We start from the raw sequence: 25,232 nt of genomic DNA, 5'->3' as shown, positions 1-25,232 counted from the left end.
ACCCATTTTTAAGTACCCCAAATTTGACGGGACTACTTATTTTCACCAAAAAATACTGTTTTATGCCATTCTTCACCACTTGTGCAAAGACGCTATTGAAACAACTTAAGTACCCCAAGCAGTTTTATTAGGGCTATTCGGACACATCTACATTGATCTCCAATGTTAGTGCATCTTTTTGGGGCTTTCAGGCTGATTTCCCCAATTCTGATAGCACTTTCCGCCTGTTCTGACTTCGCCACTTGCCGTTTTAGCATGGTTTGCAATTGAAAACGGCGAATAGTGGGGATGTGCACGATAAACTTTCGCATCCAAAACACGCGATGTCAGCAAAGTCGGGCAGGCGAAACTTTTCTGCGGATGCGAAACTAATTGAATACCGTCCTAAGTCGGAGAATGCTGGTTCTCGCAACTTAACATGGGTGTTTAGTTGCGAGAACCGGCATTCTCCGATTAAAGTGCCAGCCACGCGACTAAGCAGGAAAACAGACGTGTGGCCGGCACTTTTTTGTCGGATTTCTCACACCCTCACGGGGGTGCGAGCACAAATCTTTTAGTCTGACTAAACAGCAGTGAGCACGGTGAATTGTATAGTTCCGGGAGCTCCCTTCCGGGGCTATTCGGTATTGCGCTGAATTGAATCGAGCCCAATTTGCGGGTATATACTCATATGTTGTGCTTTTCCATCATCTCCTAAATTCATGCTGCGTATGTTCTCATTTGCCAGCCTTTGCAGACGTGTGAAAACTAGAATTATACTAAGTTTAAATAAATGCTGTTTCTGTTGCCATTGGTGTTGTACTAAAATTACATTTGTAAATCAGAATACTCGTACAGTGGACAGATTAAACTTGTCAAAAAAAACAAAGCTCGCTTTTTAAACAAATTAGCTGGCAGGACACCATCTGTCTCAAAATGACACGGGACGCTGTTAAGGAAATCTGATATCTGATATACGGTTAGTGTGCAATTCCTAGAACTTAAGGAAACAGTCATATAGTTTCTAATTAACAGCATGGTGCTAGTCGCACAAATGTGCCAAAAGAGCAAATAATGGTGTCTAATCTGCTTTCTTCTGAACTCCCCTAAGCTTTGTGAACCACACATAGATGAAAAGCATGCATGTGCACGTGTTCGGTATATATATTTGACATTGTGATTGTCTTTCATTTATTATGTTGACATGGTCGTAATGTCGATATTGATCATGTCAACACTGGCTGAGATGTCCACACTGGCTGAGGTGTCCACACTGGCTGAGATGTCCACATTGAATATGTCGACACTGGTCGGATGTCAGCGTTGAGCATGACGTCACTGGTCGGATATCAACGCTGAGCATGACGACACTGGTTGTGATGTTGACGTTGTTAAAAGGTCAACCTATTGTTTTTCTTGGAATTTTGTCCCTAACGCTAACAGTGAACCTAACACTAAGCCTCATGGAAAGTCGACATTTTAAACATGTCAGTATCATCAATATGGACCTGCTGTCGACACCGTGACATAATGACTGCATGCCATGTACACATAACATTAAGGAACACTATTCTAATAAGTAAAGTATAGAGAATGGACTAGAAGTAACAAAAATAATCCCATCCTGTCCTTTTAATGTCCTGCTGTGATATATAATGTTATAAATCAGCTAGCATGTAAAAGGGTAAATGTATTTGCAGGCTTTATATGGTCATAACCATCAGGAACCAAGTGTCACATGTATAACATTGACCACTTTCACTCCCTCCCCTCCATCACCTCAATAAGGGCCTGATTCAGAGTTTGGAGTAATAGTAATAGAGTAAGAAAGAGCAAGTAACTGCATCTTGGTAAAACCATGCTGCACTGCATGTGGGCTACATGCAAAAACATAATGTATTTGCAACATGGTTAGTCCAGGTACACAGTTACTTGCTATTTCTACTCTGAATCAGGCCAAAGTACACAGTGAAAATCTGAGACCATTTATTGCTATAAGTATTGGATTCAGATGCTTCCTTCAGAATGTGAGCACTTTACATACTATATTATTAACCCTTGCAGGCATGGAGTAGAACATGTAGTATTTTGCCTATATAAAACAACCATAGACTCCATCAGTTGCAACTACAAAGTTTGTGTGTGATGGTCAGTCTTAATGTACTTATAAGCAGCTAACGTCACCAAGGATCTCATATGTTGCTTGTGTATGTGTAAATACCTCGCTCTGGGAGCCATGTTTTCTAATGAAGATCTATATTTATATTTTTAAAACTTTTTTCTTTTTTTGCATAAAAAAATTTAAAGTCTTGATGTCTAGTATTTTAATTATGATGAGAAACTGTAATGTTGCATGTTCTATGTTTGGTGCATGACTACCTTAATGAGTACAGCAGTCATGTTTAGCATAAAGAGTAATGGTCACCACATTGGAGGTAAACATGATTGAATGATTTAATTTACATGATGTCTGATTCTGGAAATGGTTGGCAGTGAGCTTCCAATGTGTTTTCAGCCTAGAGCAGTGGTTCCTAAACTGAGCACCGCGGCACACTGGGGTGTCACGTAACACTTGCAGGTGTGCCTCAGGTTGGTAGTCCAGCACCAAATCAAATTCTTTATGGTCAATGTAATGTAAATATGTAGACAAACAGAAGCACAAACCTGTCCCCCACCACATAACTAAACCTGAGGATGACAGTACAGTACAATTTACTTCACTTTACTACTTCACTAAATTTTTTTCTGAATTTCTGAATAACAAACCTTTTGGCTTAGGGGTGTCATGAAAACAATTCTGATACTCTAGGGCGCCGTGGTTCAAAAAAGAGGCTTTATATCATGTGTTAGTATGGTCCCAAAGAATCAAACATTTGGGGATGCAGTCCTAATCCTGATTGTGGGGATTCCAGCTCTCAGAATCCCAGGTGCTGGCATCCTGACCGCCGGCATCCCGAAGGTAAGTAGCGGGGTTAGGGTTTGGCATAAGGGGGAGGGTTAGGGAGGGGGAGGTTAGGCTTAGGCACTAGGGGGGGAGGTTAGGTTCAGGCACCGAGGACAAGTGTCTGTATATTAACCCTTTCGGGTTACCGGAGTCGGGATTTTGTCCGCCGGGATCCCGAACGACGGCATCCCTTACTCAACCCAACATTTCAACACCAGCACGTGATTGTGTATACTTTCACCTCTGCCCACATGAATGGGATAGCATATATCTCTACATTCCAATGTCCTGTTACATATATCATCCAACCAGAGGCACAGTAGTACAGAGGCACTCTTGCAGATGAGCCCTAAAAATGCAAACAAATATGTTTTTTCATTAACAATTACATTGTTTCTTTCTTTAGAGCTTCTTCTGAAAATTAACAAACTGAAGTCCCAGAGATGTTTGTAAGTCTCACTGCTACGTAATATTTTATATACTTTTTTTTTTTTTTTTTAAATTGATAGTTGGATTCTAAAAAGTATATTTTAAAAGTCCTTTTGCTCCTCTGTCTCACTTAATGATTTTTTTTTCAAAATGACACTTCCAAGTATTGCGGATATCAACCTACCCCCTTTCTCCTACGGGTTTATCCTTACTGGTAAAAATGTTACTTGTTGGCAATGGGTAAAAATATAAGTAACAATTCTAATAGTACAAAATCCCCAGAAGAGTTTATCTCATTTGGCAGAAAAGGGTGTCCATAAGACAAAAAATTAAATATATAGTAAGTATTAAAACTGAACATAAAAAGTAGTAGTTTACATATGAAATACATTAAAATAAGAGATTTCTCTGCACTTATTAAATTATTGGAATTGTTTTAATCAGTTTCAGAAATTGTCTAATGATCCCACAGCTACTGATACTTAAACACGCTTTACAGGTCTGTCTTTAAAGTGATATTTTTTTGCTATTTTTGTGCTTTTTGTCTTTTTTGTCATCTTGGACACATATGCATGTGCACTCACAATAATTGGTATTTGTGCAATAAATACTTTGCATTACAGGTTCAGTCTCCCATATTCAAATATTCAGAAATATGGAACTTTTTTTTAGCATGACTGAGATAATGAAGAATATATATAAAATTGCCCTTGGCGCTGAAAAGAGAGAAACTCAACAGACCAAATCCAATTGAATTACGGTAATTAACCAGCAGCTGCTACTAGATGGTTGCCACCATCAAAAACAAACTCAAGAGAAAAAAAACACAACAGCGCTTGGTATTTGATTATAAAATAATTGCTCACAAATGGAGAGTAGATGTGAATGATAACCACAGGTCTATGTGAAAAATAATAAATCAAACACAATTTACTAGATTACACATAAGCAAACACATATAAAAATTACATCTAAAAAAATATATATATTCAAACAGTGGTATCAAGTAATTAAATCTTGGTACAAATATTGCACCTATATTAAAAATCTTCTGTTTACACAGCAAGATGTTAATCCTGGAATATGCAACAATGTAAATTTCTGAGTTTCTACAATTGGTTTGTTTTGTATCTTAGAAAGCTCAAATAGTAACAGTACTTGTTACAATCCTATTAGAAAGTCAACTTTTGCATATCTTGATAGAAAAAATCCTCAGACAATTATTACTGCAGTCTCGGATAATATAGTATAGCTGTATCAGGCTCAAAGGGTCTCAGCAGCTGTAGAGGAGCGGTGTCCGGGCGGCAGCTGCACGTCATTCACACCGGCCGGTTGTGATCACAGCAAGCGGGCCTGTCTCAAGGGGGGCCATGTTCATTGGTTTGGAGAAAAACAGTTGTATTGAGAGGGTCACTCTCAGCAGCGGGGAGTGTCTATCCACATAGGGCTGCGTGCCGCTTCAAGCATGCAGCAGCTGTATAGATGTGGATCTCTAATGCCACAACCACGGAACAAATGTTATCACAGGATACCACTGGACTTCTTGGGACACTCTAACGTGTTTCTTCGCACCTGGCGATTTCGTCAGAGGTGTGTCCTAATAGTTCTTCTATGGGATGCGTCTTATATCCCCATTTTCCCTTGCTAGACATTACATGCAACACTGCAGCAATACAAGCATATGTCCATTTTTCAGACACCCCCGCAGCTCTATAAACCTCCCCCTTCAGTGTGTCTGCGCACACAGACAGTCCCTTGTCTGGCAGTAGCTCCTCCAGCAGCCCACTGTCTGCAGCCAGTCTAGTTCTCACTCTCCAACCAATTGTAGGAACTCAGAAATTTACATTGTTGCTTATTCCAGGATTAACATCTTGCTGTGTAAACAGAAGATTTTTAATATAGGTGCTATATTTGTACCAAGATTTAATTACTTGATACCACTGTTTGAATATATATATATTTTTTATGTCATTTTTATGTGTAATCTTTTGAATTGTGACTGAGATAATGAAGCCTTTTTGATGGTTCAATTTTACACAAACTTTGTTTAATGCACAAAATTATTAAAAATAAAGTATAAATTACCTTCAGACTGTGTATAATGTGTATATAAAACATAAATGCATTATGTGTTTAGATTTGGGTCCCATTCCTAAGATATTTCATTATGGTATGCAAACATACCAAACTACAGAAAAATCCGATATTTAAAATACATATGGTCCCAAGCATTTTGGATATGGGAGACTCAACCTGTACTAACGTGTCCAGCATTTGCCATGCAAGCTTTTCACACGGGAGCTGTGTCTGCGAGTGATGAATATTATCAGAGCTTCCGTTGTGACTTAATGCATACCACACAAATGCCTAAATTATTGTTTGCTGGAGTCTCTCGACAAGCGCTCCATTGTAGGTACAATAACTGTATATAGGCGTTCTTGTTCTCTGTGACCCTTTGCTGAATACCTGAGGTTTAATATTTCAGAGCTGATAACCAGTGTGACAATGAATGCCTTATGTTTTTCCAAACTTTCCCATTGAATCTAATGATCTCCAAAAGACTGGGCCACAAACCATGATTGCCAACGCAATTCTTAGCCAAGCTGTCACTCATTTTACATAAAGCAACCTGCAGATATAATTTTAACATGTCTTCAGCCAACTTTCTCACGGTTGGGCACTAAGGAAAGATCTTTAGTTTGCATTTTATTTTTCCTTGCTTCATTTGCCTGGTACTTTTTAATTTTGAAAGGGCACAATACATGTCCTGCTACACAGAACTCTACTTAACAGTAGACTCCACATCTCCCTATTGGCAGAAGACCATAAATTGTTAAAGTAAAACTATACTATATACTATTTGCCTATAGTGAACTGGGTATATGTCATTACTTTTATAGGCAGCTTTCCTGTAAATTCTGTACTCCACGATTCACTGCTACAATAGATTTCCAGGTAGACACAGAACACCCAAATATTTGGTGACTTTGATATGGGGCCCTTAGTAAAATACCTCCTACTGCAGAATCACTGTTGCTTGTTTGACTTTACAGTCAGTGTGTATGAAGGAAAATTGTATGCAACAGATTTATTTGTATCTATGTAGAGATGCCCAGAGACTGGAAGAATTTTACACCAAGAACCAGCAGTTGCGGGAGCAGCAAAAAGCACTTCATGACACTATCAAAGTACTGGAAGACCGGTAAGGATTACACGGGGAGCACTCTAAACTATTGTTTGCAAAGCATTTTTTTTAAATAAACCATCTACACAAGTAGTACATCATTAAACTTGGGGTAATATGTAAGCTATTTGTATTGTGTAATCAGTGTTCTCCCCAGAAATTTTTTCAAGCTAGGTGGCATCAAGAAGTAGCCGGGTGGGGGCCTTCGCAAATTATGCGTGCTCCGGGAAAAGGGGCATCTCCCTTACCATTCCAGCCCGACAGGTCTCAGGCTGCTCCCCCACTGGCTCTCAGTCAAAAGTGGCCATTATGCAGTGCCCCCTGTATTTGTGCCCTTTATAACCGTGCCCCCTGTAGTTTTCCCATTTATGCATTGCCCTTTGTAGTTTTGCTTTGCCCTTATGCAGTGGCCCCAGGCTGAAGTAGTGCCCCCAGACTGGTCCCTTATGTAGTGGCCCCAGTCTTAAATAGTGCCCCCAGACTGGCCCCTTATGCAGTGCCCCAGGCTTAAATAGTGTCCCTTATGCAGTGCCCCCAGGCTGGCCCCTTATGCAGTGCCCCCAGGATTAAATAGTGTCCCTTATGCAGTGCCCCCAGGATTAAATAGTGACTCTTAGGCAGTGCCCCCAGACTGGTCCCAGCCCGAAACTTGTTTGCCGCTGGCGTTCCCACTCCCGTGCTCTGACTGGATCTAACTAGATCCAGCAGGCGCGCGGGGCAGGCTCCTCACTTCGCGGGTAACGTCATGACATCACCCGGGCACTGCATCACTGGGAACGCTTGCATCTGAAGCGATCGGAGGCTTCTTTAGCCTCCGGTCACTTCAGAGGCCAGCGTTCCACAGCAGGGGTCGGTGAGGGAAAGTGCCAGGCGGTAGGCTGTTTCTGCCGGGTGATGCGCCCGCAGAAAACAGCCTGGGGAGAACACTGGTGTAATGAATGTTTCTTAGGTTATGGTGACTACCTCGTAGCGACTATAGTATATCGGAATGTTACATACTTCTAGATGTGTATTGTCGCCCTTTGTGTGACAGTACTCTCACAATACAGTAGAGGTTTGTCCTAGTGGCACAGTCATTGATATGTTTAGCATTGGGAGCAGGTGTTATGGCCACTAGAGGATGCAAGACCAGATCAGTAAGTGCTAAAATGGACAGAGTTAGTAAAGTCATGGTAATCAAACTTTATGATTTTCCCCTTATTACGTAAAATTTAAATTGTCTGGGCTTTTTTCTATATTTGGTACCCATCTCTGCAAAATCTTCTATCAGTGTTTTTAAACTGACTGACATCAGTCAGTGGTGAGATCGAAGAGAATACGCATGTTAGTACATTTCTCAGTGTATATATAATGAACAGTAATATATGAATGGACTTTCATTTGCAAAACTATTTTTTGGGCTAGTATATATGAGTTTTCTTAAAAATAAAAAAATAACTTTCCTTTTTAAGCAGAGAAACCTTTTGTGGTTACAGTGGCTTTATAGTCACTGACTTTAAAGTATATGTGGGACAGACTTTCACATAAATATGGCAGCATGCAGTATATGAGTAATTTTCTGTTTCACCAATGCCGGTTTTTTTTTTTTTTTTTTTCTTCCCTTACTGGTTTAGTTCTTAGTATTTTACAAAAGGCGTGATTAGGGAGAAAAAGACAGTTGTTGTGAAGTAATCTCTATGCCTGTGGTGGTTTTTCTGTGTAATGGGGCTTCTCTGGTACAAAAGTAATTGTGCCTTGGGCATAATGGCATGAGCAAACATGACTTTGTTCTGATGGTGGTACAATATTCTTTCAACCAGGCTACGGGCAGGGCTGTGTGACCGGTGTGCAGTGACGGAGGAGCACATGAGGAAGAAACAACAGGAATTTGAAAATATCCGACAGCAGAACCTGAAACTCATCACCGAACTAAGTGAGAATTTCTCCATGTTCTGTAGATCATTTCCCACAATCATTTCCCTACATGGTAACCATAAAGTAATGCAAAGTCACAGATCTGCGTAAACTTTCAGTTGTGGTAAAAATGGTCCTACGCCTTGCTTCTTCATCACTCCGGGTCTGCTTTGTGTGTTTACATTATTGTATTAATATTAATGCACCTGTGCTCCTGCTAGGACATCTGCAGAACATGCCTTGTCACATGTGACCGCAGCCTTATAGCAAATGAGCACAAGTTTGCAACCGTATTCATCATATCTCTTGAAGAAGTCGGGATGCCTAAGATCAGAATACCAACAGCGGCATCCCGACAGTTAGAATCCCAACACCAGTAGGTAAGTACCCTAACGCTAACACCTAACTCTTCCTCCCTGGTGCCTGAACCTGACCTCTTCCCGCCCCCCCCCCCCCCCCCTACCCTAGTGCCTAAACCTAACCTCTCCCTCTCCGCACCCTAAAACTAACCCCCTTAGTGCCTAGCCCTAAACGTAACCCACCCCCTAACCCCTGATACTTACCTTCGGGATGCCAGTGGTCCGGATTCTGGAGCCGGGAACCCGACTACCGTCGGTATTCCAGCGTCTGTATTTTGAATGTCAGCCGGGATACTGGCTACCTCCCTCTTGAAGGTGCACTAGAACCTGATTATATACTACCAGCTAGTCCAGGGAAAACATTGTACTAGCAGCTCTGTATTGCAGAGCTCTGGGTAAAAAGGCTTCATTTAGCACTCCGGTTCTGGCTAAGGAGGAACATGCTGCTAAAATATTATAGCTTGCGCAGTCTTAAATAGGCCAATGTACACTGAGGGGCTGATTCCATGTAAGACAAATAGTTGTATTTGTGGGTAGTTGCAGAAGCCGGGTTTATTACGTTATGCTAATGCCACTGTGTTTCTGTCCACGGCCACAACTGTCCTCATTAGTATCAGCAGCCACATGATAGGTGCAAGAGACCCGTCTGACACAGGCTTCCCCCTCTCTGTAGGCAGGATTCAGAATAGCACGGAACACAAACTACACACCCATGACATTACTACAAGACAACACTTATGAGGGATCGATCTGCCGCCGCCTAGTAACCACCCTTACACACCCCTTTCATGGAAAGACTTCTGCAACAAAGATGGTGATGGATCCCGTAACACTCAGCCACAGTCACAGCATCATACTTGTCGTGATTCTATAGGCAGGGAGTGAGCAGCGCTGCAGCCACATACAGATACAATCAGCCGGAGTCTGGGTGGCACCCAGCTGGAGCAGATGTTGATGACACCTCCAATCACAGATCCTCCTCACAACCATTTTGGAGGCAGACCCTACAGCAGCCCTGCCCCCTGCAAGGGCTCTGGGTGACCAGCAAGTGGTAGTAGAGGGGAACAGAGATGCAAGAGCGGCCTTACTATTGTATGCTAGCAGATGTGTACATCCATCTCTCTCTGTCTCTGTCTCTGTGTCTCTCTCCCCTCACTGCTCGCACTCGTCTACAGTCTCTCTCCTTTTTGTTTATGGCTTCATTGGCTCCCTTCTCTTTTTTTTAAACTGCAACACAATCCTCTCACAACGGGGGGATTCCCACTGCCATCTTGCTTCCCTTACCCATCCACAGCGGCACCGTTAGCCACCTCACTCTGCTGCATGTCGGGGAGGACACCTTTTTCACATTGGGTGACAGCGAGTCTTTGGCAGCTGTGCACACAGTACATTAGTACCTCATTCCGCTGTAATGATGCATTTTTTGATCCCCTACAAGAATTATATAGGTTTGTATGGTGCCATCATATTGTGCAGCCCTGTATAGGGGAATATATAATCCTTAATATCAGTCCCTGCCCCATTGGAGTTTATAGTCTACATTATCTATGAATACAGGTTTATATATAGCTTGTCTTGTTGTCTAAATAGCAACCACTGCCTACAATACACAGATGGCTCTAGCAGCAGAACATGGGGCAGGGAGAGATACTCAGAGAGCAGAGGCTTCTGCTGATATGTCCTGAGCCACTGTGACCTGCAGCCGCCGCTAGCCAATCACTGGCCAGTGTGTGCCTGTAGTCCTAATGAGGACAAAGTAAAGACGTCTTCGAACCCAGATCTATTGTTAATGAATATTCTGTGAGTCTTTTTCATTATGTGTTTCTCTTATTGTTATGATTTAATTGTTTTTAGTGCCTGAATTAAGAAAAAGCAAATAAAAAACTTGACTGACATGTATCCTATGACTCATTGTGTAGGGAGGTCCACGGCTCAAATGAGGTGGGAGGAGCAATGATCAGAGGAGGGAGGAGTCAGGCATAAGTCTTCAACCGCCCCACCCCCTTTCTAAAAGCAAAGTCTAGATCAGTGGTTCTCAAACTCGGTCCTCAGGACCCCACACAGGTCAAGTTTTCCAGGTCACCCAGCAGGTGCACAGGTGAATTCATTACTCACTGACACATTTTTGAAAGATCAACAGGTGAAGCTAAGTATTCAGATTGTGATTCTGTGAGGAGACCTGGAAAACGTGCACTGTTTGGGGTACTGAGGACCGAGTTTGAGAACCTGTGGTCTAGATCTGTCCCTGGACAAAGATCAGTCTTAAGCTGCCCATCCACTAGAAGGCAGGCAAAAGACTGCACGATTATAGACATTGTAATCGTGCAGTCGTTTGTCTGTTTATTATGTGATGTGCCTACACTGAACGAGCAGTCGTTTAGTGTAGGAACATCAATCATCTGCTAACATGCTGTCGTCAGGTTGACCAGCATGTTTGTCCGATGATAGATGATCTAAAACGACCAGCGGGAGCGCGCATTGCTGCTCGTTTTAGACATTTTAGTGAACGATATTCAAACGATTAATGAACGATAACGATGCCGTTATCGGTCAATCGCTCAATTTAATCGCCTAGTGCAGGGGTGGCCAACCCGTGGCTCTCCAGCCGCATGAGGCTCTTTTGAGCTTCTAATGCGGCTCGCGGCTTGGCAGACCCCCATTATTACTGAGAATACTGGTCTCTGAAGCCATCAGAGACTAAAGAAGCCTCTGCTCGCTTCAGAGGCCAACGTTCCCAGTAATGCAGTGTGAGGAGCCCGCGCGTCTGCTGGATCAAGTTAGTTCCAGCAGGTGGCGGAAGCAGCAGCAGCGACAGTGGGACTCGGGAGCCCTGACGGCGTGGAGCGGTGCCAGCATGAAGGTAAGTTTCTTCATAAGGGTGTGGGTGGGGAGGGGGAGCTAGTGCTGGGGGCACTTCCTTAGGGGGCACAGCTGCAAGGGACAATGCAGAAGGGGCACAACTGCTGGAGGCATTGCTTAATGGGCACAGCTACAGGGGTCATTGCAGAAGGGGCACAACTACTGGGGGGCATTACATAATGGGCACAGCTGCATTGCATAAGGGCCACAACTAATGGGGGCATTGCTTAATGGGCACAGCTACAGAGGGCATTGCATAATGGGCACAGCTAAAGGGGCACAACTACTGGGGGCATTGCAGAATGGCCACAACTACTGGGGGCATTGCTTAATGGGCACAACTACAGGAGGGCACAGCATAATGGGCACTGGCATTCTAAATGTATTTTATGTGGAACTGGCTTGTTTCTGTGTATTTTACTGTATGTAAACGAGGCTATTTCAATGTTTTCTATATTGCTCTGGCTTTTTCTTTTACTTCAACAGTGAAAAATGTATATTGGGAAGATTATGTAAAATGTGTATCACCTCACAAGCTCCTACTCCTACAAATGTCATACCAAAGGCGTGCGCACAAAAATGGGGCGTGGCCTTGTGACGTTTTTTGCCAGGCGCGCGCATGCTATCGGCTCTTTCTCTTGACTACATATATTTTTTGGCTCTTTGCCTCAACTGGTTGGCCACCGCTGGCCTAGTGGATGGGCAGCACATGCGTAGTATGATAATGTGTGCATGCAACGAGAGCTGCCTAACCCACAATCAGCCCCTGAATCTCCACAGAACTTGTCCCATAAGACAGTAGCAGTTTCCTTGGCTTAAGTATTTCTTGCATAAATACACTAAAATGAACAGTTTTCATTATGTTTCCCACAAGACTTTGTGTGATATGTGCTGTTGTCTTGCTACAGTGGATGAGAGGAACACACTACAGGATGAAAACAAAAGGCTTTCAATGCAACTCGAGCACATGCAGAAGGCAAAAGAGTGAGTGAGTTCAAGTGTTAAATTGCCAGAGTACACGCTGAGCCCTTTCTTTCTGCTGCCACAATTCTACCAAACTGCAATTACTGTTACAGCTACAGAAACTTCTCCTCTACTTAAGGCTTTACACAAGCTTCCTGAATCAAGCAGATTAGGGATTTCTATTGTTATTTAATCTGTCTTTATAAAATGTTCATGGGCCATGTATAAATAACAATCTGGAAGCCATGCTGTGAATTTCCTGAGATATCCTTGTTTAATCTTGAAATTATAAAGTGGTAAATATTACCTTGTTCTCAGGAAGGAGAATTTCATAGATTCCACAAAACATTAAACCACAAGACAATACTGAGTCACAGGACAGTATTTTAGTGAAGCCAATATCAATTATGCCAAAGCTGTGCCCAATGTTTTCACCCAGCTTTGATAGTGTACATAATTGATAGCCACCACTTTAACCTATTGGTCCTGTAAATTTATACTGGCTTATCGTATGGGATTTTTATTTGTTTTAAACATTTTATATATTAATTTTTTTTATTTATTTTTTATTAAATATCTTTTAGAGTGTTAATGGTTTTGGGTGAATTCAGTTCTACGCAATGTGACACCGGCCAGTTTAGTTAGTGCTGACATGGTGAGTTTTCCCTTGTATCTTTATAGGGTGCAGGGGGAAAACTTCCAATGCTGGCGGGCACGATGTGCCGCTCCGTAAAAGCACATCGCATCCAATGCGTCTATCCCCTTGATAGAGACTTTAAAAAATATTGTGTAGTGTGCTCCTTTATGTAGAGTTTTGTACATGCTACAATTCCAGGAAGGGACAATTTTGAGTGGCATTATGCAGGTTGTTTTTGTGCATTACACCTAATGTGTTTTGATGACATTGTATTTGTAGTCCTACACTACATTATATTGTGTGGTAGAGAGAATAAATGTGACATTTAAGTCTATGGACAAAATTTTAATTTACCTTGGCTGAGCAAGTAGGTTTTATGTACAGTAGTAGGCTTTAATATGCAGTGTAACTTGAGTCTATATGTTCTAATGCATTATCTCCCTGTTAGTGGCTGTAAGAGTTGTTCAAACATGACTAGTCCTCTCAGGCATTCTCTCCCCAGCCCACACATCTGCATCCTAAACCTAAGACCCACTTTATCTACACAGCTAAACTTCCCCCTTCCCTCTGCTAACCCCACAACACTGCAATATGTGTTTACTAAATGTTTAAAGAAAATGCCATTGATGCTCCATTAGAAAGGATGGTTTGCATATATTCTCTGTTTGCTCAGCACAACGCAGAAGACTCATGAAGAAGTGGCAGCAGATCCAGGTGATGTTGAGGATGGTGTTATTCCTGATTCTCCAGTCGGTTCTTTACCTGTAAATGTGGTCAGCAGGATGCGCAGAAGAAAAGCTAACAAGCACGTGCGATACACAGAATCAGAGACTTCTGATAGTACATCTGGTAAGTATAATATCTCCTGTCACTTCATATTCCAGTCTGCCAACCCTAACTTACTGTTTCAACAGGTGACCACTATAACAGTGGAAATGTGCTGTTAACACAGGACAAGACTTAAATAGCAATTACTCCCTTTAGGTTAAGTTTTTTGGCACCTATCACAGCAACATGATGTAAGTGAAAAGTAAAATATTTGGATATTTCTGCACTTTCTCCCCCTCTAATGCTGGGTACACACCTAAGGGATATATCAGCAGATCGACCGATCTGCAGATGATTTTGTTCATACACACTGAATAACCTTCATTTGTCATCTGGCGGCGGGTCCCACTGGCTGGGGGTCGCAACGTGTTCCCCTCCCCGCGGCCTCTGCAGCAAGTATATGGGCGTTCGGCTGACCGCCCGTACACACAGCACGATGGACAGCTATATCTGCAGATATATTGGGCATCAGCTGTGCAGCTCAGCCGACATGATATGTCTGTGAACAACGTCGTTCACAGACATATCGCTTGTACACACTGGCCGACGCAAACAAGATATATTGGCCGATCAATTGATCGCCCAATATATCTGCCAGTGTGTACCCAGCATTAGGAAGAGAGGTGTGAACAATTGAGTGCTGAAATCCATGGACATTTTAGCTAGGATGTATATTTATTAGTATAGATTACACTTTTTAATACTCATTTTTCAAATTAATTAACCTCCGGTAATGACTGTGAGATACCCGTTCCTTAATGCAGAAGAATTCCACTATTGACATGCTGTGATGTTGGTTTGTTCTTATATAAAGTGTACAGTCTTAAGCTGCATACACACGGGACAATCTGCACAACCAACGATATCGCTGAATGATTTCCCTTGAACTTTCTGTAGTGCAGGACAAACGATATTAGGTGTACACGCTGATGGATATCTTTCAGTGAAGTCATCCTGCCACATCTATGAACAGGCAAATCTTGATTAAATCGTCCAAGTTGGCCTACATGTACGGACGACCATAGATGTCGTTATCGTCCATGCGGGAACGTGCATCTTTGGTCATTCGCTGCATAAAAATGAACGATTTATCGTTGATCCATATCATCATTCATTAAAATCGTACCGTGTGTACACACCTTTAGAAATTCTGATTTATTTATTTCTTTATTTTTTCTGATGCAATAACACTAAGAGACTGTAAAGTTGATAAATTGAGACCAAGTGAATAAAACTGGTTCAGTCTGAGTAAGTGGATAAGATTACTTCCCTGGTTTCAGCACTCGCTGTACTTTTTGCACAAGATGCAAATTTTAACTGGAAACATGCAGATCAGTGTAAACAGGATCGCTTCCTCCAATGCAAATAAAATCTAAAAATACCTATTTGCCTGCTTATAAAAGTACAGCGTTTTTAAAATGTATTTATTTTTAAAATAAATAATAATGAAATATATACTACATATTTATCTCACTTCAAAATGGTTACAGGAGGACCAATTATAAGCTGGACTGGATTTAATATATATACTGGGTGTGTGTATATACAGTGATCAGCCATAAGATTAAAATCACTGACAAATGCAGTGAATAACATTGATTTTCTCAGTACAATGGCACCTGTCAAGGAATGGGGATATATTAGGCAGCAGGTGAACGGTCAGTCCTTGGAGTTCATGTGTTGGCAGCAGGAAAAAATGGGCACGAGTAAGGATCTAATAAACTTTGATGGGCAAATTGAGATGGCTAGACGACTGGGTCATGGCATCTCCAAAACGGCAGGACACGTGGGGGTGTTCCCAGTATGCAGTGGCTAGTACCAGCGATCGCAAAATACACTCTATAGTGCGTCTTTACGAGCTACAGGCAGTGAGGGACTGAGCAGGTCCTGCAGGACTGCTGTGTGTGCCGCAGCAGCCAATCACCGTCTTCAGTGCCTCCCCAACCAATTGCGTCAGGCAGAGTCTCCCCAACCAATTGCTGCCGGCAGCGTCTCTTTAACCAATGGCCGCTGGCAGCATCTTCTCAAATAATTGCCGCCGGCAAAGTCTCCTCAACCAGCGTCTCATTCACTCGCCGCCTGAAACCTCCGCCTTCCTTCCCTGCCAGCCAGCACGCTCTGCATACGGCATCCTTCTTGGCTGCAGCAGCAATGTTGTCGCTGGAGCCGGACCCCTCCAACAGCCTGCGTTCCATCCCCGACTTCTTCAGCCAGCTCTCTGCATGCAGGAGTCCGGGGAGGTGAACATTGCCTTGGACAGGAGGGACCAGGAGGTCTACACCTGGCTGCTGAGGGACAAGCTGGGGCTGCAACTCTAGCTAGAGATGGACAACCATGGCCGAGGCAGACAACAGTAGCCTGGACAGGCTCCCAGCAGTAAGAAGGCGGTAACCACTGTCCCAAATGCTATCTACCCTTACCCCAATACTGCCCCACTTGCTATCCTGACTCCCTCTGTAGCCCCAGCACTGTCCCTTGTATTGCCTGTCCCTAACCCCCTCCTTGCCCCCCAGTACTGTCCTAGCTGCTATCTACACTTACCCCCTAATTTACCCCAGTACTGCCTTCACTTGCCCCCAGCACTGTCCCATCTGTCTGCACTTATCCCTTTCCTAACCCCAGCTCTGGATGGCCTTACCTCCCTCCACCCCCAGCACACTCCAACTTTTCCCTGTCTAAACCCATGCACTACCCCAACTGCTAGCTGTGACTTTCCATAGTATACAGTACGTGTATGGCATGTGGAGTGGTCTCCTCTGTCAGTTCTTCCCTGAGCCATGGCAAGCACACCTTATTCCCTGTTACAGTTCTTCCCTTAGCCATGGTATGCACCCCTTATTCCTGTCACAGTTCTTCCCTTAGCCATGGTATGCGCCCCTTATCCCCTGTCAGTTCTTCCCTTAGCCATGGTATGCGCCCCTTATCCCCTGTCAGTTCTTCCCTTAGCCATGGTATGCACCCCTTATCCCCTGTCACAGTTCTTCTCTCAGCCATGGTATGCACTCCTTATTCCTGTCACAGTTCTTCCCTTAGCCATGGTATGCACCCCTTATCCCCTGTCAGTTCTTCCCTTAGCCATGGTATGCACCCCTTATCCCCTGTCACAGTTCTTCTCTCAGCCATGGTATGCACTCCTTATTCCTGTCACAGTTCTTCCCTTAGCCATGGTATGCTCCCCTTTATCCCCTGTCACAGTTCTTCTCTCAGCTGTGGCAGGCACCCCTTATCCCCTGACGCAGTTCTTCCCTTAGCCATGGTGTGCACCGGTTATCCCCTGACGCAGTTTTTCCCTCAGCAATGGTATGCACCCCTTGTCCCCTGTCACAGTACTTCTCTCAGCTATGGCATGCACCCCTTATCCGCTGTCAGAGTTCTTCCTTTAGCCATGGTATGCAGCCCTTATCTCCTGATGCAGTTCTTCCTTTAGCCATGGTATGCACCACTTGCCTGTCACAGAACTTACCTCAGCTATAGCATGCTCCCCTTATCCCCTGTCCTGTTCTTCCCTGAATGTAGATGCTTACTGTTGCCATGACCTCATCCTCACCCAGTAGCACTACATGGAGATGTCAGCCTACTTGTTCAGCTCCCTCCTGCAGTCAGCTTTTTGCTTGGGAAATGGGATGGAGCTGAGCCCTGACCATTAACCTACCCGCACACTACACCTCATTACTAGGATGGAGGAGAAGGAGGGATGAGGAGAAAGTAGGACAGCCGTGGTGGGCTGATCCATGCTGCTCGTAATGTTGGGGCTGGCCACTAATAGGTACACAGTAATTAGTTAAACAATGTCTAGCTAGACACCAGATATTAGACAGTGAATAGACCAGGACAAAAGTCACACTAAAGTTCGACATGTAAAAATGGTCGCCAGGTCAAAAGTTCGACATGAAAATGTTTGACACAAAAATGGTCGACAATTTTATTTTATTTATTTTTTTGTAGCCTCATCTTCACCCTAACCCTCCCTCCTGGTGCCTAACCCAGCAGCTATAGTGATGTGTACATTTTTCTAAAAATCTGCAATTCCAGGCATACAAAGGACCACAGTGCTGCATTCACACCCTATGTTCTATGTAAGTCCCCAGTTCCCTCCACATAACATGTATATCTTGTAACTATGCTCTCTATTGTGTAACTATTATGTACACTTCCATCTCTAGGACTAGTGTACTTTTCATCCAATTTCTATTTGCTGGGAAAATCACAACTAATACGTGGCCACCAATTATCCATGGTTAGTAGGAAAGAGGAAATATGTTCCAAAATGGGATGCTTACTTGTCCAGTGCTGTTTAGAAATAAATGACCAGTGTCAATTATATGCCGGCGATTAATATTTTATCATTATAAGATACTTTACACAAAAATGATGTGATTTATGTCTGGGTCATATTATTTACTAGGTTTGCCTGTTTTGCAGGCTCTGGAGCAAGAATATTTACTTCCACCCAAGTAAATATCAGAAAAGGAGAGACTGTCTTGGTTGCTGATACCTGTGCCTTAAATTTATCCCCTCTCCCTAGTAAGTACATGACTAAGTAGAGTTAATCACTTGTATGGTTAACCTAACAGTTTTTGTGATAAATGTTGGAATAACTCTTACCAGCTATAATTTCCTGATTTTAATTTGAAGTAAGATTTAAGAATTCTCTGTAGGGTTTTTATGAAGCTGTAGATATGGGATGTAGTCAGGATCCTGATGGTGATCATCCTGATGGTCACAATACCGGCAGCAGAATCCCAGGTGTATTTGCATGTAAAATACTACATTACAATGTCAGCGGCTGTGACACTAATGTAGCATTTTTCATGCAGATACACCCAGGGCCGGCCCTAGGTCAAATTTTTTGGTAAGCGAATATATTTTTTGGCACGCCCAAACAAATTAAGGGGCCATGGTCTCATCGAAAAAGTCATACCCCATTTCTGTCAGACTGGATGCATGCTCTCTCCAGTGAATTGATGCAGCGCGCATGCTCAAGGCAGTTATTCACTGCTTGCTCAAAGCAGCTTACCGCCTTTTGTTTTTTGTTTTTTTTACTGAGGATAGATATGGCTACTATGCAGGTGTATAGAAGTCACCCATTGTCACACACACCCGTTCTCTCTCTCTCACGGCAGTCACCCGTTCTCTCTCTCTCTCACGGCAGTCACCCGTTCTCTCTCTCTCTGTCTCACGGCAGTCACCCGTTCTCTCTCTCTCTGTCTCACGGCAGTCACCCGTTCTCTCTCTCTCTGTCTCACGGCAGTCACCCGTTCTCTCTCTCTCTGTCTCACGGCAGTCACCCGTTCTCTCTCTCTCTGTCTCACGGCAGTCAACCCGTTCTCTCTCTCTCTGTCTCACGGCAGTCAACCCGTTCTCTCTCTCTCTGTCTCACGGCAGTCACCCGTTCTCTCTCTCTCTGTCTCACGGCAGTCACCCGTTCTCTCTCTCTCTGTCTCACGGCAGTCACCCGTTCTCTCTCTCTCTGTCTCACGGCAGTCACCCGTTCTCTCTCTCTCTGTCTCACGGCAGTCACCCGTTCTCTCTCTCTCTGTCTCACGGCAGTCACCCGTTCTCTCTCTCTCTGTCTCACGGCAGTCACCCGTTCTCTCTCTCTCTGTCTCACGGCAGTCACCCGTTCTCTCTCTCTCTGTCTCACGGCAGTCACCCGTTCTCTCTCTCTCTGTCTCACGGCAGTCACCCGTTCTCTCTCTCTCTGTCTCACGGCAGTCACCCGTTCTCTCTCTCTCTGTCTCACGGCAGTCACCCGTTCTCTCTCTCTCTGTCTCACGGCAGTCACCCGTTCTCTCTCTCTCTGTCTCACGGCAGTCACCCGTTCTCTCTCTCTCTGTCTCACGGCAGTCACCCGTTCTCTCTCTCTCTGTCTCACGGCAGTCACCCGTTCTCTCTCTCTCTGTCTCACGGCAGTCACCCGTTCTCTCTCTCTCTGTCTCACGGCAGTCACCCGTTCTCTCTCTCTCTGTCTCACGGCAGTCACCCGTTCTCTCTCTCTCTGTCTCACGGCAGTCACCCGTTCTCTCTCTCTCTGTCTCACGGCAGTCACCCGTTCTCTCTCTCTCTGTCTCACGGCAGTCACCCGTTCTCTCTCTCTCTGTCTCACGGCAGTCACCCGTTCTCTCTCTCTCTGTCTCACGGCAGTCACCCGTTCTCTCTCTCTCTGTCTCACGGCAGTCACCCGTTCTCTCTCTCTCTGTCTCACGGCAGTCACCCGTTCTCTCTCTCTCTGTCTCACGGCAGTCACCCGTTCTCTCTCTCTCTGTCTCACGGCAGTCACCCGTTCTCTCTCTCTCTGTCTCACGGCAGTCACCCGTTCTCTCTCTCTCTGTCTCACGGCAGTCACCCGTTCTCTCTCTCTCTGTCTCACGGCAGTCACCCGTTCTCTCTCTCTCTGTCTCACGGCAGTCACCCGTTCTCTCTCTCTCTGTCTCACGGCAGTCACCCGTTCTCTCTCTCTCTGTCTCACGGCAGTCACCCGTTCTCTCTCTCTCTGTCTCACGGCAGTCACCCGTTCTCTCTCTCTCTGTCTCACGGCAGTCACCCGTTCTCTCTCTCTCTGTCTCACGGCAGTCACCCGTTCTCTCTCTCTCTGTCTCACGGCAGTCACCCGTTCTCTCTCTCTCTGTCTCACGGCAGTCACCCGTTCTCTCTCTCTCTGTCTCACGGCAGTCACCCGTTCTCTCTCTCTCTGTCTCACGGCAGTCACCCGTTCTCTCTCTCTCTGTCTCACGGCAGTCACCCGTTCTCTCTCTCTCTGTCTCACGGCAGTCACCCGTTCTCTCTCTCTCTGTCTCACGGCAGTCACCCGTTCTCTCTCTCTCTGTCTCACGGCAGTCACCCGTTCTCTCTCTCTCTGTCTCACGGCAGTCACCCGTTCTCTCTCTCTCTGTCTCACGGCAGTCACCCGTTCTCTCTCTCTCTGTCTCACGGCAGTCACCCGTTCTCTCTCTCTCTGTCTCACGGCAGTCACCCGTTCTCTCTCTCTCTCTCTCTCTCTCTCTCTCTCTCTCACGGCAGTCACCCCTTCTCTCTCTCTCTCACGGCAGTCACCCGTTCTCTCTCTCTCTCTCACGGCAGTCACCCGTTCTCTCTCTCTCTCTCACGGCAGTCACCCGTTCTCTCTCTCTCTCTCACGGCAGTCACCCGTTCTCTCTCTCTCTCTCACGGCAGTCACCCGTTCTCTCTCTCTCTCTCACGGCAGTCACCCGTTCTCTCTCTCTCTCTCACGGCAGTCACCCGTTCTCTCTCTCTCTCTCACGGCAGTCACCCGTTCTCTCTCTCTCTCTCTCACGGCAGTCACCCGTTCTCTCTCTCTCTCTCTCTCTCTCTCTCTCACGGCAGTCACCCGTTCTCTCTCTCTCTCTCTCTCTCGGCAGTCACCCGTTCTCTCTCTCTCTCTCTCTCTCTCTCTCTCTCTCACGGCAGTCACCCGTTCTCTCTCTCTCTCTCTCTCTCGGCAGTCACCCGTTCTCTCTCTCTCTCTCTCTCTCGGCAGTCACCCGTTCTCTCTCTCTCTCTCTCTCTCGGCAGTCACCCGTTCTCTCTCTCTCTCTCTCTCTCTCTCTCTCGGCAGTCACCCGTTCTCTCTCTCTCTCTCTCTCTCTCTCTCTCTCTCTCTCTCTCTCTCTCGGCAGTCACCCGTTCTCTCTCTCTCTCTCTCTCGGCAGTCACCCGTTCTCTCTCTCTCTCTCTCGGCAGTCACCCGTTCTCTCTCTCTCTCTCGGCAGTCACCCGTTCTCTCTCTCTCTCTCTCACGGCAGTCACCCGTTCTCTCTCTCTCTCACGGCAGTCACCCGTTCTCTCTCTCTCTCACGGCAGTCACCCGTTCTCTCTCTCTCTCACGGCAGTCACCCGTTCTCTCTCTCTCTCACGGCAGTCACCCGTTCTCTCTCTCTCTCTCTCTCTCGGCAGTCACCCGTTCTCTCTCTCTCGGCAGTCACCCGTTCTCTCTCTCTCGGCAGTCACCCGTTCTCTCTCTCTCTCTCTCTCTCTCTCTATCTCGGCAGTCACCCGTTCTCTCTCTCTCTCTCTCTCTCTCTCTCTCTCTCACGGCAGTCACCCGTTCTCTCTCTCTCTCTCTCTCTCTCTCTCGGCAGTCACCCGTTCTCTCTCTCTCTCTCTCTCTCTCTCTCTCTCTCTCTCTCGGCAGTCACCCGTTCTCTCTCTCTCTCTCTCTCTCTCGGCAGTCACCCGTTCTCTCTCTCTCTCACGGCAGTCACCCGTTCTCTCTCTCTCTCTCACGGCAGTCACCCGTTCTCTCTCTCTCTCTCTCTCTCACGGCAGTCACCCGTTCTCTCTCTCTCTCTCTCTCTCTCTCACGGCAGTCACCCGTTCTCTCTCTCTCTCTCTCTCTCACGGCAGTCACCCGTTCTCTCTCTCTCTCTCTCTCTCACGGCAGTCACCCGTTCTCTCTCTCTCTCTCTCTCTCACGGCAGTCACCCGTTCTCTCTCTCTCTCTCACGGCAGTCACCCGTTCTCTCTCTCTCTCTCTCTCTCTCTCTCACGGCAGTCACCCGTTCTCTCTCTCTCTCTCTCGGCAGTCACCCGTTCTCTCTCTCTCACGGCAGTCACCCGTTCTCTCTCTCTCTCTCTCTCTCTCTCTCTCACGGCAGTCACCCGTTCTCTCTCTCTCACGGCAGTCACCCGTTCTCTCTCTCTCTCTCTCTCTCGGCAGTCACCCGTTCTCTCTCTCTCACGGCAGTCACCCGTTCTCTCTCTCTCTCTCTCTCTCTCTCTCACGGCAGTCACCCGTTCTCTCTCTCTCACGGCAGTCACCCGTTCTCTCTCTCTCTCTCTCTCTCTCTCTCACGGCAGTCACCTGTTCTCTCTCTCTCTCTCTCACGGCAGTCACCCGTTCTCTCTCTCTCTCTCTCACGGCAGTCACCCGTTCTCTCTCTCTCTCTCTCACGGCAGTCACCCGTTCTCTCTCTCTCTCTCACGGCAGTCACCCGTTCTCTCTCTCTCTCTCTCACGGCAGTCACCCGTTCTCTCTCTCTCTCTCTCTCTCTCACGGCAGTCACCCGTTCTCTCTCTCTCTCTCTCACGGCAGTCACCCGTTCTCTCTCTCTCTCACGGCAGTCACCCGTTCTCTCTCTCTCTCTCGGCAGTCACCCGTTCTCTCTCTCTCTCTCTCACGGCAGTCACCCGTTCTCTCTCTCTCTCTCTCACGGCAGTCACCCGTTCTCTCTCTCTCTCTCTCTCACGGCAGTCACCCGTTCTCTCTCTCTCTCTCTCACGGCAGTCACCCGTTCTCTCTCTCTCTCTCTCACGGCAGTCACCCGTTGCAAATTGTTTTTCTTCATTCAACAGCCAAACATGAAGTGGATGATTTTAATGCCGGGAAACCAGTCTTCAACTTGGCTGCTGTTGTAGCAGAAACACTTGGTCTAGATGCTCACGAAGAGTCTGTAAGTGATTAAGTGGTGACATGGTTCTAAACATGTCATCTGTTCATTGGTTTTTCTGTATTTTTCTTGTGAGTTTATCAAGTGTATTTGTGATCATTAGAGCAATATCCAGTATGGATAGAGCTAAATGGGAGATGACTCCTCTGTTTCACGCTTATATAAAGACAGCATCTATTCCTGTTTGGGTGCTACCCTTAGGGATAGTTCCGATAGGAAAATGGAACCTCTTCCCAAGGGCATTTATATAGCTGTAGGGGCATCCCTGAGGCCAATTTTAGTTGCTGCTTCGGTAAACAAAGTGGTTGAAAAATGGTCATAGTTATTATCTCAAGGTCTCTCTTCTGGCACACTGAGATCAAACCTGCTACAACTTGTAGAACACACGAAGGACACTACAGCTTGGATCTATAAAGGTCTAGGCCTCTGCACTTTCAGTATATTTTCAGTCTAAACAGACTATAGTCTGCTGGATTAGACAAGTCATATCTGCTGGATTAGAGAAGTCATATATTGTTGGCCAGTTCCTGAACATGTCACAGCTCACTCGACTCGTTGGAGTTTTTTGCGCGGCATGGTGCCGTCGCTGAGCAGCTGTCTACAGCAGTAAGATGGACGTCCATTCATACCTTTTGTAAGGTTTTATAAATTTTAGATGCTTGCATCCAAAGGTTTCAGCCCTAGACACAGAGTTTTATATACTGCAACACAGTGCCCCCTCTCATGAGGACAGATTTTGGACCTCTCCGGTGTTCCAGTGTCCCCCAGAGGAAGGAAGAAACAATGGGATTTTTGTACTCACCGTAAAATCCATTGCACCGACTTAGGACATTGGATGCCCTCCCAGCGCAGATGTTGGTCTATTATTGTTTCATGTTTACTGTTTATTTGTTTGAGACATTTATTGATAGATATAGTAGGTTTCTTCTCCTTTACTTCACTTCTCCTTTCTGGGCTTTGTTAGTAAATATTTGAAGGCTCAAGGCTTCTGGGGGTATAAAAGGGAGAGGAGCCATCATTCAAACACATTATGTTTTAAGTGCCAAGCTCCTTGGACCCACTCCTATACCCCCAGTGTCACCCATTGAATTGAAGAAAATGATATTACAGTAAGTAAGAAAAATCGCATTATATACAGTAGTGGAATTTTATTTTTTTCTTGAGTTCTGCAATAAATGTGCTAGTTGTTGCACCCCCTCCTTATTGTGGAAGGCTCTTTTTTTTTTTTTTAAGAGAATGTGTATGTATAGTACCAAATTTTGTTTTTTAATTGCATTGGTGAAATACCAAGCATTTGCACAAATTGCATTGAAACCTTAGTTGTGGTGTCTGCCATTTGGTAGCACAGCTGCAAACTGCCCCCAAGTACTGAAACGGAATCGGACATTTCCTCAAATGTATATCTGTACATTTTGAAAGGAGCAATAGCAGCATCCTTGGTTTAAACAAATTGTTTTGTTTACTTTTTGCATATAAATGTAACTATAATTAATGCTGCCTTTTGCATGTGCTTTTGTCCAAGCAATCCCAGAGTGTATTAAACAATCTCAGGAACAATGCAGACACAGACCTGCACGAAGAACACTCTCCAAGACACAGTGAGTTAGAGTAAGTCTTATGCGCGGACATTAACCTACTAACCAGATGCTCCTTTCTGAAAATTAATATATTAATTAGAATTTGTCTGAGCATGCCTTAATACTAGTCACACACTGTATTTTGCTTCAGGATATTTTATTTAAATAAATAT

General features: G+C 45.1%; 1 protein-coding gene across 2 annotated transcripts in view; it reads left to right on the top strand.

The window, feature by feature from the left end:
- The window catches only part of RBBP8 (RB binding protein 8, endonuclease), an 87,002-nt gene that overhangs the window by 26,935 nt on the left and 34,835 nt on the right, over positions 1–25,232 (top strand). For both annotated transcript variants that reach the window (XM_088469616.1, XM_088469615.1), the window contains exons 3-10: positions 3,330–3,372; positions 6,459–6,554; positions 8,336–8,448; positions 12,556–12,631; positions 13,921–14,096; positions 18,498–18,599; positions 23,388–23,485; positions 25,005–25,090. In XM_088469616.1, coding sequence (XP_088325742.1) covers positions 3,330–3,372; positions 6,459–6,554; positions 8,336–8,448; positions 12,556–12,631; positions 13,921–14,096; positions 18,498–18,599; positions 23,388–23,485; positions 25,005–25,090 — 790 coding nt within the window. The remainder of the gene's footprint in view (positions 1–3,329; positions 3,373–6,458; positions 6,555–8,335; positions 8,449–12,555; positions 12,632–13,920; positions 14,097–18,497; positions 18,600–23,387; positions 23,486–25,004; positions 25,091–25,232) is intronic.

Source organism: Taudactylus pleione, unplaced genomic scaffold (assembly GCF_031769625.1).
Source record: "Taudactylus pleione unplaced genomic scaffold, aTauple2 ptg000093l, whole genome shotgun sequence".
NCBI classification, from domain to species: Eukaryota; Metazoa; Chordata; class Amphibia; order Anura; family Myobatrachidae; genus Taudactylus; species Taudactylus pleione.
The sequence above is the reverse complement of the archived record's forward strand: the minus strand, read 5'-3'. Positions and strand labels throughout refer to the sequence as shown.